At 37.4% G+C, this 18198-nt stretch overlaps 2 protein-coding genes across 3 annotated transcripts; one reads left to right on the plus strand and one right to left on the minus strand.

Annotated features, from left to right (window-relative positions):
- The first annotated feature begins 231 nt into the window (after positions 1-231).
- Positions 232-8584, plus strand: CHR8 (chromatin remodeling 8). 2 transcript variants are annotated; one of them, XM_086660792.1, is made up of 8 exons: positions 232-585; positions 1141-1213; positions 1412-1571; positions 1830-2357; positions 3835-4237; positions 5185-6659; positions 6918-7379; positions 7697-8584. In XM_086660792.1, the coding sequence occupies exons 3-8, from the start codon at positions 1479-1481 to the stop codon at positions 8390-8392; spliced, it is 3657 nt and encodes a 1218-aa protein (XP_086516918.1). In that variant the 5' UTR covers positions 232-585; positions 1141-1213; positions 1412-1478; the 3' UTR covers positions 8393-8584. The 2 variants fall into 2 exon arrangements, with proteins under 2 accessions (XP_086516918.1, XP_086516919.1); XM_086660793.1 differs by lacking the exon at positions 1141-1213 and having other exon boundaries at positions 235-585.
- Positions 8585-10448: 1864 nt separating this feature from the next.
- On the minus strand, positions 10449-18088 carry ABCI18 (non-intrinsic ABC protein 4). Its single transcript, XM_086660795.1, has 3 exons — positions 16513-18088; positions 13577-13840; positions 10449-10758 (listed from the first exon to the last, which is right to left on the minus strand). Exons 1-3 carry the CDS (start codon positions 16990-16992, stop codon positions 10690-10692), a joined length of 813 nt encoding a protein of 270 aa, XP_086516921.1. The 5' UTR covers positions 16993-18088; the 3' UTR covers positions 10449-10689.
- Between the last annotated feature and the right edge of the window lie 110 nt (positions 18089-18198).

The following is an 18198-nucleotide window of genomic DNA, read 5'->3' on the forward strand; positions in this document are numbered from 1 at the left end:
GTCACAACGACATAGCCATGCTACTCACACGCACCTTGTTACTCGTTAGAAAATCACAGATCCACTCTTCTCTCTCTCTCTTTCCAACTAAGAGTCGCATCTTTATCTCAGAAACGTGTCTCTCTTTCTCACGCCATTATGGTTACAAATACCTTAGGAACCAAAAAGAAATAAGATGATATTCAATGCCTTTGGTTGGACATTTAAATATCCCATACAAATACCTCAACATGGGTGGACATTTAAAATGTGTCAAACCAATGCCTTAATCCACTACGAGTAACGCCCAAGGCCCCAACCCTAGATGATGCGAGTCCCGTGATGACAGTGTCCAAGCTCGGGCGTCCTGATTGAGGCCGAAAGAGGCAGGCGCTTGTTGAGAAACAGAGAGTCGGTCAAAGTTAAGTTAAACCGAAATACACACCTCTCCTCACAAAGAGAGAAGATAGATCAATAAACCTTCGCTATTCATCAATCTAGGGTTTCTAACTTCCCAAAATTTGGCGCGGAATTAACTTCCATCACCAGGAAGGATTAGTTTTTCTCAAAGCTTCTGTGTTAAATCAATTCAATTCACAAAATTTAGTAAGAATTCGTCCATTCTTCGCGCAAATTTCCATCTCCAATTAGATTTATCAGGCTCTTTTAATTTGAAAAATGTTATTCCTTTATTCTACAAATCTTCATTTAGGTTTGAACAATTTAATTTGAAAGCAAGAATGATAATGCCCAAATTCGTACTCTCTTTTATATTTGTGGATATCCCCACAATTCTGTATAAGAAAATTTGGGCAACTCTTGAAAATGTAATTCATAGTCTCTAACTAGGGTTTATCGTTCAACTTAATCTAGTTACTGGCTTTTGTGAGCCTATTATCAGCTCCAGAGTTACTCAGAGATTTACTTCATACTTTTTTTAATAGATGTTTGATAATTTATCGGTTGTATTACTAGAAAGACATGAGTATGGTGATTGTCATAACAAGATAGTACATTTTACTTTTCACTCTAAACAAATGGATTTATTGGATAAGTCACATTATTTTGAGTCGAAATACCAAGATGTTGATTAGTGATAACATGTTGAATTTGCTAAACTTTTTCTAGTGTACTTATGGATGTCGCGTGCATGATTTGCAGATTATACCCTCATGCCTTGTTATTTACTTATTTTGCCGTGAGCTTGGAAGTGCATATTGCTTGGACGAGTAAGGTAATCCCCAAGGGCCCAAACTCTTCTAAGGAAAAAAAAAAAGAAAAGAAAACAAAGCTGTCCATGTTGTTTGGCGGTGTAACTTAAAAGCACAAGATTGGTGTCTTGACTATTTACTGAACGCTCTGTCGAAGTGCATTTAGGAAACATTTATTTATGTTCAACCTTATTAACTAACAAACCCCTTTATTTTGTCAGGCATCTCTACTGGGCTACTGCCGGTGTTGCTACTTGCAGTAAATAGTAAGATAGGTAACCGAATGCCATGGAGGAAGAAGAGGAGGATAGAATTCTTTTAAGTACTTTGGGTGTTACCTCTGCCAACCCGGAGGATATTGAACGGAACATATTAAATGACGTAAGCTTTTTAAGGTTTAGTTTGATGAAACTCCTCCATTTAATTTTATTAAGCATGCTTTATGTTGTATATATATTACAAGACAAAATGTAATTATAGAATTTAAAAGAGTAGCGGATTGGCTAGTTAACACCATCACCATAAACATGAATTGGAGGATTACTTTATTCATTTTTCATAAATGGTTCTGTAGATATATAAATTACAGATGGTTTGGTAACTTCTTATATTTTGACAGTGTTCATCCTATTGAGGCAGGTGAAAAATGACCTAGGAGACAGGAATGAAGCTGGAGAGAATACCCAGGATCAGATTCTTGACAAAACAGAAGACATTGATGATCCATCTATCAGCCGATCCAAAATTCGTAATAAATTAAGGGCATTGGAAGTTGAAATAGATGCTGTTGCAGCTACCATTAGTCCTGTTACTAGCAATGAGAACCATGCCTCAGATGGTATTGAACACGAAGAGGGCGGTGATAGAGGGGATGATACAATTGTTTGTTCTGGTGGGTCAACCCTTCAACATGCCCTCGCAACTGACCGACTTCAAAGTCTCAAAAAAACTAAGGCTCAACTTCAAGCGGAGCTTTTTGAGTTGGATAAACATAATACATCGTTGATTGAAGATCTTGTCAAGGAAGATGTAAAACGCAAGAGAAAGTTGAAGGAAGCTCAACAGTCGAGCAAAGATACAAAAAAAAGGCTCAAAACCGTTTCCTTTGAAGAAGATGATGGTTTTGATGCGGTTCTGGATGCAGCTTCTGCAGGATTTGTTGAAACAGTTAGTTGCATATAATTCTCCTTTCACTTTTTGATTGAAGTATAAAAGCTTTCAGATTCTAGAAACAGGAAATTGGGCTGGAGACCCAATTTTTTGTTTTTTTTTGTCAAAAAGACAAGTTATCTTTTTTTCCTTCTAGGCACCATGAAAAGTTTGGAAATAGGCTTGAAGGACAATTCTAAAAATCCCTTAATTTTGTATACCTGAATTGACCTTTGTATAAAGGAAAATTTTAGAAACACCCTCAGATTTTCCAAAAACCCTCACATTTTATATAATCTTACTTCTTAGTTACTTATTTTGTTAGGGTTTGATTTTGCGAAGCTTTGCAAACTAGTTTGCAAACTGATTTGCAAACTGGTTTGCAATCTGGTTTGCCTTGCAGAGCTTTGCAAACTGATTTGCAAACTGATTTGCAAACTGATTTGCAAACTGGTTTGCAATCTGGTTTGCCTTGCAAAGCTTTCCAAACTGATTTGCAAACTGGTTTGCAAACTGGTTTGCATTAGTTTGCAATCTGGTTTGCCTTGCAAACTAGTTTGCACTGCTTTGCAAATTGGTTTGCAAACTGGTTTGCAAACTAGTTTGCAATAAGGTCAGTTTTGTCTTTTCCCTATATTAGATAATTTACAAAAATGCCACAGGGAGCTGAAGCCCATGAAAAATTGTCCAATCCTTTTTAACCAAAGGCCAAAGTTTTTAGGGAGTTTTGGCCAAATTTCCCCAGGAAATTGGGCTGGAGACCCAATTTTTTGTTTTTTTTGTCAAAAAGACAAGTTATCTTTTTTTCCTTCTAGGCACCATGAAAAGTTTGGAAATAGGCTTGAAGGACAATTCTAAAAATCCCTTAATTTTGTATACCTGAATTGACCTTTGTATAAAGGAAAATTTTAGAAACACCCTCAGATTTTCCAAAAACCCTCACATTTTATATAATCTTACTTCTTAGTTACTTATTTTGTTAGGGTTTGATTTTGCGAAGCTTTGCAAACTAGTTTGCAAACTGGTTTGCACTACTTTGCAAATTGGTTTGCAATCTGGTTTGCCTTGCAGAGCTTTGCAAACTGATTTGCAAACTGATTTGCAAACTGATTTGCAAACTGGTTTGCAATCTGGTTTGCCTTGCAAAGCTTTGCAAACTGGTTTGCATTAGTATGCAATCTGGTTTGCCTTGCAAACTAGTTTGCACTGCTTTGCAAATTGGTTTGCAAACTGGTTTGCAAACTAGTTTGCAATAAGGTCAGTTTTGTCTTTTCCCTATATTAGATAATTTACAAAAATGCCACAGGGAGCTGAAGCCCATAAAAAATTGTCCAATCCTTTTTAACCAAAGGCCAAAGTTTTTAGGGAGTTTTGGCCAAATTTCCCTTCTAGAAATGGATTCTTCTTTGGCATTTGTGTAGTAGTAGATTGATGAATGCATAAGATAGAACCTGAAACTTTGGCCTTGAACACTAACTTTTTTCTGTCATCTTAGGAAAGGGACGAGTTGGTCAGGAAAGGCATCTTAACTCCTTTTCATAAACTTAAAGGCTTTGAGCGCCGCCTCGAACAACCAGGCTCCTCTGCTAGACTCCGTACACACGAGGGGGAAGAGCAAACTGAGAGTATTGCTTCAGCCACCATAGCTAGAGCTGCCAGATCAATATCTGAGGCTGCACAAGCTCGTGCTACAACGAAGATGCTTGATGCAAAAGACTTACCTAAAATTGACGCACCCACTCATCCTTTTAGCAGGCTGAGAGCGCCTCTGAGACCAAGGTCCACAGACACTGAATTAGAGAGCAAAAAATTGAAGAAAAATAAGCAGAAGAGACCTTTACCAAAGAAGAGATGGAGAAAGGCCATTTCTCGCGAAGAGATACTATCAGAAGGCAGTGGTATGTTATCTCATTACAAAAGCATTTATAAAATAACAACAGCAACTAAAAAGTTTAAAACAAAAAACTTAACAAACTATAAGGTTTCAAAAATAATAATACGGTAACAAACAGAAGCACGTGATGTAGCAGGACTGCTGTTATATTAAGCCACCTTATGATTTCAGACTTAATTTTATTGTTGCATTTGAAGGGCAACATGGAGATACTACACATGGATATACTTATAGCTTCATAAGTGGGTTTTTAGTTACTTAATATTTTTCCTGAGAGCCAGGAGTATGTCTAGTCTGAGGTTTATCTTGTTTAGTATCCGTTTGGTTTAACATAGTGTATCAACTGTTTATTCTGATGTTTGATATCCAATATGCCTTTTTTTTAGTGAAGAAGAAAGATTGAAATTGAGAATGAATTCAAGCACCACTAATTTCCATCAAGGATTTTTCTTGATATATTTAATTTCTGCTCTTTGGTGTCACTAGCTCATGCGGCTTTGCTGAGAGCTTTCAAGTTTGGTTCTTCATAATCACCTGAAATAATATTAGATCAATTGAAGCTTTATCAAACGTAATTGTGAGATCACTAATCCTGGTTGATATCGTGATTTTTCAGTTCCGGTCTGCCACCAATAGTTTCAAATGTTCATGCCATGCCTTAAAAGTATTTCCTTTTATTTTTTCTGTTTAGGTTTGACTTTGCAATCATGAGACTATATTTGATCCGAGGTTACATGTATTTGGTAAAAAAGAGTAGTTGTAAGTGGCTACAAATATTATTGCACTCTCTTGCCAAATCCATTGCCTGACTGTGATTAGTTCATATGGTTGGACATATATAAATAAGAACATAATCACATATGCATGTGAATTTTGAGTTACTAGTAGATCAAGCAGAGCCTTAACTTGATTATGTATTTCAAAAGGGTGATCCTTGTTAATTTCTTTCAGAAGGACGAGATAACGTGATTTCTTCTGATTGTGAGGAAGAAAATCAAGATGCCGGAGATGTAGATGGAAGTGAACCTTCTTATATAACTCTAGAAGGAGGATTAAGAATCCCAGAATTGATTTTCAGCAAACTTTTCGATTATCAGAAAGTCGGAGTGCAATGGCTTTGGGAACTACATTGCCAAAGAGCAGGTGGTATAATTGGGGATGAAATGGGTCTTGGTAAGACCATTCAAGTCTTATCTTTTCTTGCATCCTTGCATTTCAGTGAGATGTATAAACCCAGTATCGTGATATGCCCAGTAACCTTGTTGCGCCAGTGGAAAAGGGAGGCTAACAAATGGTACCCAAGCTTCCATGTTGAAATTTTACATGATTCTGCTCAGATGCCTGCTAATAAGAAGCGACATAAATCTGATGAAAGCGATGAAGACAGTGGAAGCTCATCTGAGAGTGATTATGAAACAGTTAAAACTAAAAATCCCTCTAAGAAGTGGGATTCCTTGATAGATCGAGTTTTAAGATCTGAATCTGGGTTGCTTATTACAACGTATGAGCAGCTCCGGCTGCTTGGGGAAAAACTTATTGACATTGAATGGGGTTATGCTGTCCTAGATGAAGGACACCGCATCCGAAACCCGAATGCAGAGGTTACTCTGGTCTGTAAGCAGCTGCAAACTGTGCACCGTGTAATAATGACAGGTGCACCAATTCAGAACAAGTTGTCAGAACTTTGGTCACTATTTGACTTCGTATTTCCTGGAAAGCTGGGAGTTTTACCAGTGTTTGAGGCGGAATTCGCTGTTCCCATATCAGTCGGGGGTTATGCAAATGCTACTCCTTTGCAAGTGTCTACAGCTTATAGATGCGCAGTTGTCTTACGAGACCTGATCATGCCTTATCTCTTGCGGCGTATGAAAGCTGACGTGAATGCTCATCTAACAAAGAAGACAGAGCATGTTCTCTTTTGCAGCTTAACCGCAGAGCAGCGAACTATATACAGAGCATTTCTTGCCAGTTCAGAGGTGGAACAGATCTTTGAAGGGAGTAGAAACTCACTCTATGGGATTGATGTGATGCGTAAGATTTGCAACCATCCTGATTTGCTGGAACGAGAACATGCATCCAGTAACCCAGACTATGGTAATCCACTACGCAGTGGAAAAATGAAAGTTATTGAACAGGTGCTCAAGGTTTGGAAGGACCAGGGTCATCGGGTTCTTCTTTTCAGTCAGACTCAACAAATGCTTGACATTCTTGAGAGTTTCCTGATAACAGGGGATTATAGCTACCGGCGAATGGATGGACTAACTCCTGTTAAACAACGGATGGCCTTGATAGACGAATTTAATAACTCCAGTGACATATTCATCTTCATCCTAACAACAAAAGTGGGTGGTTTGGGTACCAATCTGACTGGTGCAAATAGGGTGATCATCTTCGATCCTGATTGGAATCCTTCTACCGACATGCAGGTACACATTGTGGGGGATCTTTAGTTTTTGTTTTTAATCCTACTATGATCAAGTTTTGAAGGTGATAAATCATGATTGATGAATCATGACTTTGTCATGTAGCGAAGGTGGACCGTTTTCTCACCTTCACAACTTTTACTTCGTTGTAGAAAAATTAAACTGCTGCTACTTGACCTATATATGTCTGGTGTCATTCTTATGGTGTGCTTTCGTACTCGTATGTAAACATTTTCTTATGAACTGGGGCGATTGTTTCAGGCGAGAGAACGTGCTTGGCGCATTGGGCAAACACGAGATGTAACAGTGTATAGATTGATTACTCGCGGAACAATAGAGGAGAAGGTTTATCATAGGCAAATTTACAAACATTTCCTGACAAATAAGATATTGAAGAACCCTCAGCAGAGAAGGTTCTTTAAAGCCAGAGACATGAAGGATCTCTTCACTTTGAAAGAAGATGAAGATGGTGCTTCAACTGAAACATCTAATATCTTCGGTCAACTTTCTGGCGATATAAACGCCATCCAGTCATGTAAAGATAACACAGCTAACGTTGGAACTCTGGTTCCCATTGAAACGTCCACTGACGATGCTGAAGTTATCACTGAAAACAATTCATTAGCTCTTGAACCTTCCAAGAGCAAAGGAAAAGAAAAGGATGGGGAAGTAGATGAAGAGACAAACATGTTAAGGAGTCTTTTTGATGCTCAAGGGATACATGTAAGTTACTCTGTCAATTCTACTTCATGCAATCTATAATATATTATGGAATGTTCATCACTCCCAAATCCTGATATAATTGATCTGGAAGTTCTTTTCAGTAAGCTAAGTGTAAGACATTATGTACCTATTACATATAGATATATAATCTATTTATCTATGTATTGTTCGCTGATGTTATGTTAGATTGTCGAAGTGATTATGGTAATATGATGCTGAAAAATGCTTTGGTGACGATAACTGTTGTTCCTTAATTGTGTCTGTGGTTCTATTTTCTTTGCTTACTGACAGTTGCCTTTCGCCATCCGTATTTTCAGAGTGCAGTGAACCATGATGTGATTATGAACGCCCACGAGGAAGAAAAAATGAGACTTGAAGAGCAAGCTTCGCAAGTGGCAAAACGAGCTTCCGAAGCTTTGCGCCAATCACGGATTATACGGAACAAAGACAGCATAACTATTCCCACATGGACTGGTAAATCTGGTGCAGCCGGTGCTCCATCTTCTGTACGTAAAAAGTTCGGCTCAACAATTAACTCCCGCCTAGTCGGCAGCTCAAAAAGTTCAGCAGAATCTTCTTTTAGCAGTCGAACGATCAAACCAAATGGGTTTTCAGCAGGAGCATCAACAGGAAAAGCTTTATCTTCAGCTGAATTACTAGCTAGAATGAGGGGAACACAAGAAAAAGCAGTTGGTGATGGTCTTGAACACCAATTTGGTTTGGCTTCTACTTCTACTAATAGAGTACAACCAACAACAAGTGGAGGAGCTGGAAGTTCTAGGGCACCTCAGAAGTTATCCAGTGTCCCACCCGAAGTTTTGATTCGTCAGATTTGTACCTTCATACAGCAAAATGGTGGCAGAACCAGTTCAGCCACTATAGTTGGGCATTTTAAAGACAGGATACCGTCGAAGGATCTTCCCCTTTTTAAGAACCTTCTAAAAGAAATAGCAACATTGGAAAAAGACTTGAATGGATCTTCATGGGTTTTAAAACCAGAGTATCAAGAATAGCAAATGACTGGACCAAACTTCTGCTGATATTTGGTAATCGAAATTTTCTCCAATGAGCAGTTTACCATGTCCTGTTTACAATTGTACTCAGCTCAGTTCGTTTTCCATTTTCGATCTTCATTGACACAATTCAATTGTCATATGAGCTTACACATTTTGCAGCTTTTGCTTATAGAGATTTTCGTCTGTAAATATTTATATCTTTAATTTTCCGATTAGGTATTATGGTCCAATGTCAACATCACCTTATTTTGCAGTTGCTAGACTGTTTCTGGGAAATTTATAAGAGCAACTCCAATGTGGGGCTCGGGCTCCCAATTTTGGGAGCCCCTGGATTTTGGGAGCCCCGGGGCTTTTCACAACTCCAACGTTGGGCTCCCAAGAGGGGCTCCCAAATCTAAAATATGCACATGTGTGGTGTATGTGTGTGAGTGTTTTAATTTTCAACTATAAATTATTAATTTCAAATATAAAATTGAAATTTAATATTATGTTAGAGAGAGAAGGAATTTTGAAAAGATGAAAAAAAATTAAAAAAAGAAAAAAATTAGAGAAATGATTGGAAAAACAAATTTAAAACAATTTATATTTTTTGAAAAAAAATTTAGTTTAAAAATTTTTTTTTTAAAAAATTAAAAAAAAACTAAATAAGTGGGGTGGATCCCCTTTTTAGGGGATCCACCCCAAATATGGCCGTTGGGAGACCCCCAACGGCCATATTTGGGGCTGGGAGCCCGGGAGCTTGGGGCTCCCGGCCCCACCGGGAGCCCAGCCCCGGGGCTCCGGGGTTGGAGGGATGGGGCTGGGGCTCCCAAATTCAAATTGGGAGCCCCAGCCCCCAATACGTTGGAGCTGCTCTAAGATGATTTGTTTATGAGGAACAAATGTGTTTGATGGAAGAGTATTCATAGGATTTTTTAACAATGCACCATATTTTGAGTTCATAGGGTGTTCGTAGAAATTAGTAATCCGAACTATGGAAATATAGTTGCTACCGAACTATGGAAACTAGCCTATGCTTGTAAAATTCATCACTTTCCATCGAAATGAACGCGTTATCAAACAAAACCTTAGTATCTGATTACTAATTTCTTACCAGTTTTTGTAAATTGAAACCTAAGCCTTGGACTACTATGAAAAATGTAGAGCTCCTAAAACAGAAATAAAGATCGTCACTATTAAAATTTTCGATAGTTTGCTTCTAGTTCAGCTATGTGCCTGACACTGCTCTGAGCATTATTGTACTTGGCGAATTTAAGACTGATCTTTCATCTATGGCGCATCTGTTGCGATTTAACGGTTGATTTTTTGCAAATTATTACTTTTATATCTTGAGAGGTAACTAACTATGCAGGCTTGAGTCGGCCGCTGGGTAAACACTTGGGTTGGGGCTGGGCGTAGTGAATGAAACATCGATAACATTTCCTTGAGCATTTGCCCTTGTCAGAGGGGTCCAAAAGAGTTAATGCTCTTCAGGGACTTTAACTAAAATTAAGTGTACCCAATAACGTGATAATAACACGAATTTTGTCGACAAGGAACATGTACAGAATTTCAAAACTGCCCCATGCGCACCTAAGGTATTAAGGTTCTTAGTTTCAAGAGGATTACACACCTTCCTCACCACTCTGTAGCCTATGTGTGTGAATGCTCCTCACTAGAGGCTCTTGAATTGAATCGACTCCCCCAACGAAAAAAGACTAAAAACAAAAGCATGCTTTTGGAAGGGCTAGAAAACTTGGGTTCATGGTTCAATCCATCAAGTCTCCTACCTGTCGTAGGTATTATGCATTTCATCCAATACAACTACGAAGCAACGAGTTGAAGGAGTCAAATTACAAGATCACAAATACCCATATGATCAAAAGAAATAACAGCATCGGGATTCCTAGTTATTTTTTCCCACGGGGCGAGAGCCTCAAGGGCAAAATTCCAGACAACTAGTAGTCTCCGACACAATACTTTTTTCCTCAGACGATTAAGTAAAAGCTTGTGTTTAATTGAGATATGTTCAATAGTTCTCAACTAATAAGTTCAGAAAGAACAAGATATCATAGAAATAAAACAACATAATATGTATTAAGTGTGCCGGATAATAAAAATTCTCTCTACAAGTAAATAGTAAGGCTTCGATTCTCATTAAGAAAAAAGAAGAAGAAAAACAAACATTATTTGAGCGGAAAAAACATTGATAACGTAAAATCATGCTTCACCTTTATCATACTTCATGGAAGATCAGAGAATGAACCATCAACTATATCATTTTCCAACACAAGACATAATTGCTCCTGTATCTACTAAAATGCCGCCCATCCTGATGCAGTATTCTTTGATGTTTCAGATCCTGTTGTAGAAGGGAGGCTTCTCTGCAAATCGAAAAGAATAACATAATATAAAATGACGCATGTTAAGTAAATGAACTTAGATACGGAAAATTATTTCATTGGTACTTGGTTTCTCAACATTACAAAAATATTCTATTTGGGTACACAAATGGCAGCAAACTACATTTGTTCGATGATATGCATATCTAACAGGAATGTAGGATACTGGATTTAGATAAACAATCAAAGAGCCCAAGCTGGTACTAGTAGATTAGAAAATAGCAACACCAAGATGTTCACATGCAATAACCAATACATGTGGTATATACAAGGTATTTATTTCAGTTTTAATATGAATGTCGGTTAGGGTGAAATTAATTGCAAATTGCAGACAGTATTTTCAAAGATATATCATGCAAACGATGGAAATGTTATCTCATATTTTTGTTCGGATTATATGCTTAAAGAAGAAGAGTCGGAAGATAATCTGTGGGTGCGGCCCATGGGCCTCAATAGCCCCAAAGTGGTCGTGGGTCTACCTAACCCCAAAAGTTAGCTTAAGGGGTGAGACGCTCCCTCATATTTATGGTGGACAATATATGGACAACCAAATATCTTATATGGACAACTATTTTCAGGCACCGTGCAAGTCAACTATGCTTGACTTAATTGACTTAGATTTAATAGGGGGACAATAGAAAATATATTCTTTTTCTTCTTCTTCTTCTCGTTCTTCTTCTTCAATATTCTCAAAGGAACCCACTTCTCATCTTCCAGTTTCACAACGGAAACGTGTTCCAATTATTAATTTTTCATCCATGGTAAATATTTCCCTTTTTGTTTGGGTAGCAGTACGGTGAACAGCTTCTTCTGCTTAGACAAAGACATTGATGGTGTTGATGTTATTCGAAAATTAGGTCGAACCTTCGAAAGTTCTTCAACCAGGAGAGTAATCCGTTACGGAAACGGTTTGATTTGTTTCTTAGTTAAAGAAAAGGGAATTATAGAGATCTATAACCCTAGCAGACATAAAAAAACACAGCAGAATCATCCTTGTTCAGTAATGGAACTATTTACTCGAAATCATCTGTTTTAAGGTGTTAGTTTTCAATCTCCATAATGAGAAGATTCATGCCATTCAAGCCCTGCCTATCTGTGAAGGTTTAATTCAGTTGTTGGATTTTAAGGGACCCTCTGTGTTGCAACTACTGAAAATGAATTAGATTGGAAAATTTGTGAGGTTCGGTGGTATACATTAAATAACACATCCATGGACCACGAGCAAGAAGAAGAAGCTACTTAGGGTTTAATTCAAGTGCTTATAGAGTTGTCCCCTTATTAAATCAAAGTCAATTAAGTCAAACATTGTTGACTTGCACCGGACCCGAAAATAATTGTCCATATAAGAAAATTGGTTGTCCACGTATCCGCCACCATATTTATAACCTCATGATCACCACCCCTTCCCCATCCAATGTGGGAGTAAACACCAACAAATTTTCCATCACACAATTGGACCTGAAGGATACTTCCCCTCTGCCTGAAAGACTTCGGTAAACTTGGGCTCTAACCCATTTGTACCTTTGTGGGTGTGGTCCACGGGCCTTACTTGAGAAGTTGTGTGAGAGTGTGAAGATAGTGAGTGCGAGTGAATGTTTGAGTAGTAAGTTATAAGTGTATTTTTTGCAACTTACCTTTGAAATGTACAATTTTATGACAGTCAAAGATAACTTACAAGCACTTCATTTATGCAGTTACGACTCAGCACTTGAACACTTACTTCCTCATACTTACTATCTTCGTACCATCACTGACACATGTGTTAAAGTATCACCATCAAACTCCCCTTAATCTTCTAGAAGTTACTCTCTAGAGAATTCTTTCTCAAAAATTATCCCTTGCTAGAAAAATATTTAGTGTCCAAATTTTTCTTTTATTAGTCTATTCTAGAAAACTATTTCTAGAATAATGTTTCTACATTCTTCTAGAGATGCTTCTAGAAAGTGTCTTATATACTCTACAGATATCCACGACTAGTATAAATAGTTATGTACCCCCTCTCATTTGGGCATCACAAGATCAAACAACTTGAGAAGTTGTGTATAAGTGAGAATATATAAAGAGTCAGTTTTAGTTAAAAAGTGTTTTTGTGAGTCATAAGTGTATAAGCGGAGCGTTTGTGAATTATCTTTGAGTGTAATAGAAGTATACATTTCGAAGATAAAGTTTTCACCCCGAAGACATTATTTTTCAATGGCTTGATTTTGTTAAATGAGAGGGGGTACAAAGCTATTTATATTTGTCCTAAAATAACTATACAGTATGTAAAAGACACTCTAAAGCTTCTCTACACAGTGGTAGAAATATTATTCTAGAGATAGTTCTCTACTATATACTTATAAGATAAATATCAAGGTAACATATTTTCTAGTGAAGGGTGAAATCTAGAGAGGAGTTGTTGATATTTTAACATTATCTTCCTAAAAAGTCGTACATGCGATCATAACATATGCTCCACATACAAGTGATAACAAACTGTAAGCTTAAATACGGGTGAGTTTTTGTATTATACAATATTATGTACTAGATGGTTAACCACAGGTGTTACCAACAACCAACTTACCCTATGCCAAGGAAGAAGAAGATACCAAGATTTTTAATCGATTATTTATAATGCAACGCCGACTTCTTTTTGATCAATGGATGTAAAAAAAAATCAGAAGAAAAGATAGACTATTTACAAGGCATGTTTTTTTTCTCAAAATTTATTTTAAAAAAGGTCCATGATATGTAGATTGTGCTAAAAACTATATCTCAAATAGATGAACTTCAAGATAAACCAAGGATAGAAGGGGCGTACTTTGATTTCAGAAAGATGTGAGAGAGGATCAGCTGCATGCCTTGGACTTTCCTTTGGACTCTTCAATACAATCCGTGCAGCAGCAGGATCATTGGGTGGCGGGGGAAGTGGTGACCTGTTCTTCCCAGCCCCTGTAGGTGGTGGAGCAAGGCCAAAAGGTTTGGGTTTTCCGGAGGCAGAAGCCCCACCTGACAACGCAGCCGAGAGCATTCCTGTTCCCGTAGTTGGTTTATTCTTCACATTTATCCTGATGGTTTCACCTTCCTAGACAGAAAAGAGAACTTGGAGTGAGTTTAAGAGGGAATAACAGGAAAAAAAATTAAATACACATCGACAAAGTAAAGTCTTTCTCTACTATAAAGTCGATCAATTGGACATGTAAACAATGTTAAGAGAACAGCCTAGGGTATTTAATTGATTTACAGAAAAAAGAAACTTAGATGGCATATAGTATTTGAAGTTAGTTCAGATGTAGTAAGACCATAAGAATCATAATAGTTTTGTATACAGTATAAAAACATATAATGCTCAAAGAGGAGTTAAAAGATAAAGACATGTACATCAGCAAAAGACTACTCGGTGTGAGACTTCATACACCAAATTAGTGCGCACCTAAGGACCAAGTCGCACTCAAGGCACATCGTCTTCGGATGCCCAAATGCAAAGTGCATACCACAGGAAGCAAGGTGCAAACGGTATAAGAGCAGTGAATTGCATAAAAAATGATTGCAATGTGAAGCTTAAAATAATAAACAGTACAGAGACAAAATATATAGACCATTTCGAGATTTTTTATTGAATGGGGAAGCACTCCAGACGAGTAGAGAAGTATCTTAAAAGATTTCAATGGCCCAAATCAATTACTAGCATAAACCTTTCTCTCTCCGTTCTCTACATTAACTTGTCTCTGGAAAAAGATATTTACTTTTCATTAGTTCAAAATGACGCATCTACTCAATTCTTGTTACTAAAGTTAGGTACTTAGGTTTACTCCTTGGATAACAAGTGTTTTAATTACAAAATATTTTCACACAGAATTTCTACATTTCACTGAGGCCTGTCGTTTTTGTGCCTTGCAGATCACATCTCACTGAAGTCACCTCGTCAGGGAGGTTTGGAGGTCCAATACCCTAACATCGCCTCATGGCGCGCCTAGAGGGATAACCTTGCCTTGACTGAAGCGCAACAAACCAACATTTGCAGTGCCCTCTGAATAAACTGGTCTCAGACCATCCACAAGGCTTTATACCTGGTAATACAAGTGCGGTCTCTCACCAGAATGAAGTATTATAGAGGTCCTTACTTTGTAACTCTTAATCAGACAACTTACAGGGACCCATGGCAAGCCAATGTCATGGCGTGAACTAAATCACTAATTGAAAACTTTCAAGGATCCTCCGTGCCTATTTCTAAATGCCCTAACATGTCAATCTCATTTCGTGTGACCGTTGTGTTGAGGAGCTTCTGAATATGTCATTTATATGAAGGAACATGGAAGTCCACCGCTTCTTACTAGGAATGGGGTATGCCACGATGACATGCTGCATATGTTGCTTTTCCAGAAGAAAAAAAACTCATGGAAGAAGCAACTTTCACTGAGATTTATCTTAAATATGGAATAGTATAGGCTTATAACTTCGAATATCTATATCCAAGCCTTCTTTCGACAAGCCTACATGAGTTTTCATGAACTAATACAGCGCACTGGAGATTAGAGATGCTACATATTTGTGACAAGTCGTCTTGCAAAACTTTGCAGCTAAGTAACATGACTGCAATAAATCTCCCAATATTATAAACAATAATTACAACAAAAAAAAACATAATAATCTCGATTCTTTTTCCAGAGGGTCTAAATGGAAGATGAAAAAAATATGCCTAGAAATTCATAGCTAGTGCGAGCTCATCTAACTCAAATGATCCACCTTTCTTCAATTCTTGTCAGCTACAAAACAACGTGCAGGCCATACTAAGCATAAAAGAAGACATTACTGTAGCTAATCCAACAGGAAGTCGGGGGCAAAACTAAGTTCGGCCTGGGATACTTCAGAAGTTCAGATCCACTAGTCGACGGAGTTTGCCAAGCCACTCGGACTAGTTCAGTTCCACAACTTTTATACATTAATATGTAGTAAGATTTAACAATATATATATATACCTCTATTTGTAGTTCATAAACGAGATCACTTGTTAACTTAGCAAGTCACTGGTTCATGACTCAGCCTGCCTGGCTTACTGAGTAACTCGGGATTCGTTGAGACTCGGCATCAGTTAGGGATCAGCTCGGGCCACCCCACAACACGAGCTGAGACACAAGTTGCTAATGATGCCCAACTGATTACCATCTTAGTTACTAACTAGTGTGACTTGGACCGTCAAGTGTTTACAATCAAGATAATAAACCATGCAGAAGAGAAATTCACAGGTAAACGATTGAAAGACTGAACATGTTTTGGTAAGTCGAATAAATATGAAAGATGCACTCGTGGTAGTAGAACCCTAATTACAAGTCCACGTAAAAATAATCCTGTAATTGTCTAAAACTATTTCCTAGACAATTTACAAAATACAAGCTCCCATTGTCTTCTGCCGCCTATAAATGGTGTAACTAGCACTAGCTGATAGGAATATAGGATTAACTATCCCAATTCCTAATTACAACCACATTGAGACACCGATTTCCCCACCCATGACCCATACACATATAACATATTCGTATATCAATTTCTAAGTACTTCATAATCTAATAAAGCAATTCGACAAGTTTTCGTTATAACCAACTGAATGCAAGAATACCCGAACCAAAGCAAAATAACCTTGATTAACGTCACACTTTCAATCTATCATCAAATAATAGAGTAAAGATCAAAAATAGATATTTCAAATATTGAAGATCAAGTTGGATAAACTAGTTAGTAGTTGTCTGATAATTATACCTTCAATCTGTGATTTACAGCTGGATGAATATCAATATGATCATCACTAGTTTCACCTTCCTCTTTTTCAGTCTCTCTCTTAACATATTTTTCATGATCTGAAAGTGCAACATTGAAATCAAAAGCTTCATTTCTCTCTGTAAATCCTAATCCAATAAAAGCATGTTTTCCACTTCCATCTTCAATCTTCAAAACAAAGAAACGAGATGAATCAAGTACAGTTTCAACTGAATTCTCTCTTTGTCCAGGAAGAACAAAACAAGCAGCAAATAACTCTCCTGAATTTGGATCTTCAAGTCTAATCTCACATCTTTCTTTACACGAAACTACTCGAAGACGACCTGACCAGATCTTATCAGATTGTAACCATTCACCACATTTGTATCCACCACTAGTGCTTCTAGGAGGAATTTTATACACAGAAACTTCACGAACAACCAAAAGTGTGTGTTCAAAAGCTTCTTCTTCGTCAAATGACATATTCAACTCCGAATTTCTCAAACTGAACAAGTTTTTAACAGATAAATTTTCAGATTGAATATCACTTTTCTCAAGGAATTGAATTCTTCTGGTTTCCAATTCGAGTGAATAGATTGGAATTGTAAGATATAATTTGTTTGTTCAAGTAATGATCGAAAATCTATCAATGCAGGTAAAGATTGGGGAAGAAATTAGGGTTTCCCTTGAGGGAGGGATTGGAAGGAAATGAATTTCAGAAGAAATGGTTTGGGGGAGGAGATGGATGATATGTGAATTTGAGATGAATTTGGTGTAAATTTCGAGGTTTTATTTTAATTTTGCAAAGAAGGACGAGATGGGGGGTTAGGTATCAATGTTATGGGTGAGTTGCTATAACGTGCGACCCGAATATGCGCGTTGAAATAGAGCTATCGGTAATAGAAAGCCAAACTAACAAACAAAAAATTTAATTCATCTTTAGCCCCCCAAACGTTATCTAATCAAATGTTTGGTCCCAAAATGTGATGAATACATACTTTTTATTTTTGATCAATGGTTATAAAAAAGGAATTGATACATCAATACGATGTGATAAGCACGAAGCACGATAACTGTCGAATTACTACTGGGCCAAAACCCGACGAATTAATGGCCTAAAGCTTGCAGAAACTACTTTATTTATACTCAAGTTCAATATTTCTTGATTTGCACTTCCATGAGATCAAACCTCGGACCTCCGCATTGCGGAGTAGATATACTTACCAACGGAACTACCAGTTAGTTCAAAAAAAAAAAAAAATGGAACTACCAGTTGTTAGCTTAACGAGTACACATTGTAAACCTTTTTTTCACTTTTCTTGAAGTTAACGATTCTTTTCTAATATTAGACTTCAACTTATCCAATTACCCTTTCGTCGAAGTAATGATATTCAATCTCTCTTTCTCCTGCCAACTTACTTTCTAGCCTCTTACTTTATCTTTCTTCTTGTGGAGTGGTTCAGAATTGCTATCATATTATCAAGTACCCACTATTGCAAAAGTTCGTTGCAGATGGTACTCTATATCACGAACAAACACACGAGTATTTGATAGCCTAAAGTTCGTTTGTAATCAAAACGATTAATGGCTAGTCGTTTAAAACAAAACGAACGAACACAATCAACTCCTACTTCACTCTGTCAATTTTACAAACTTAAGCGGTTGAATAATTATAGTTGTACATGTCCT

The sequence above is a fragment of the Eschscholzia californica genome, unplaced genomic scaffold (assembly GCF_041429995.1).
Source record: "Eschscholzia californica isolate CP2 unplaced genomic scaffold, dmEscCali1.0.p SCAF_2, whole genome shotgun sequence".
Taxonomy (NCBI): domain Eukaryota; kingdom Viridiplantae; phylum Streptophyta; class Magnoliopsida; order Ranunculales; family Papaveraceae; genus Eschscholzia; species Eschscholzia californica.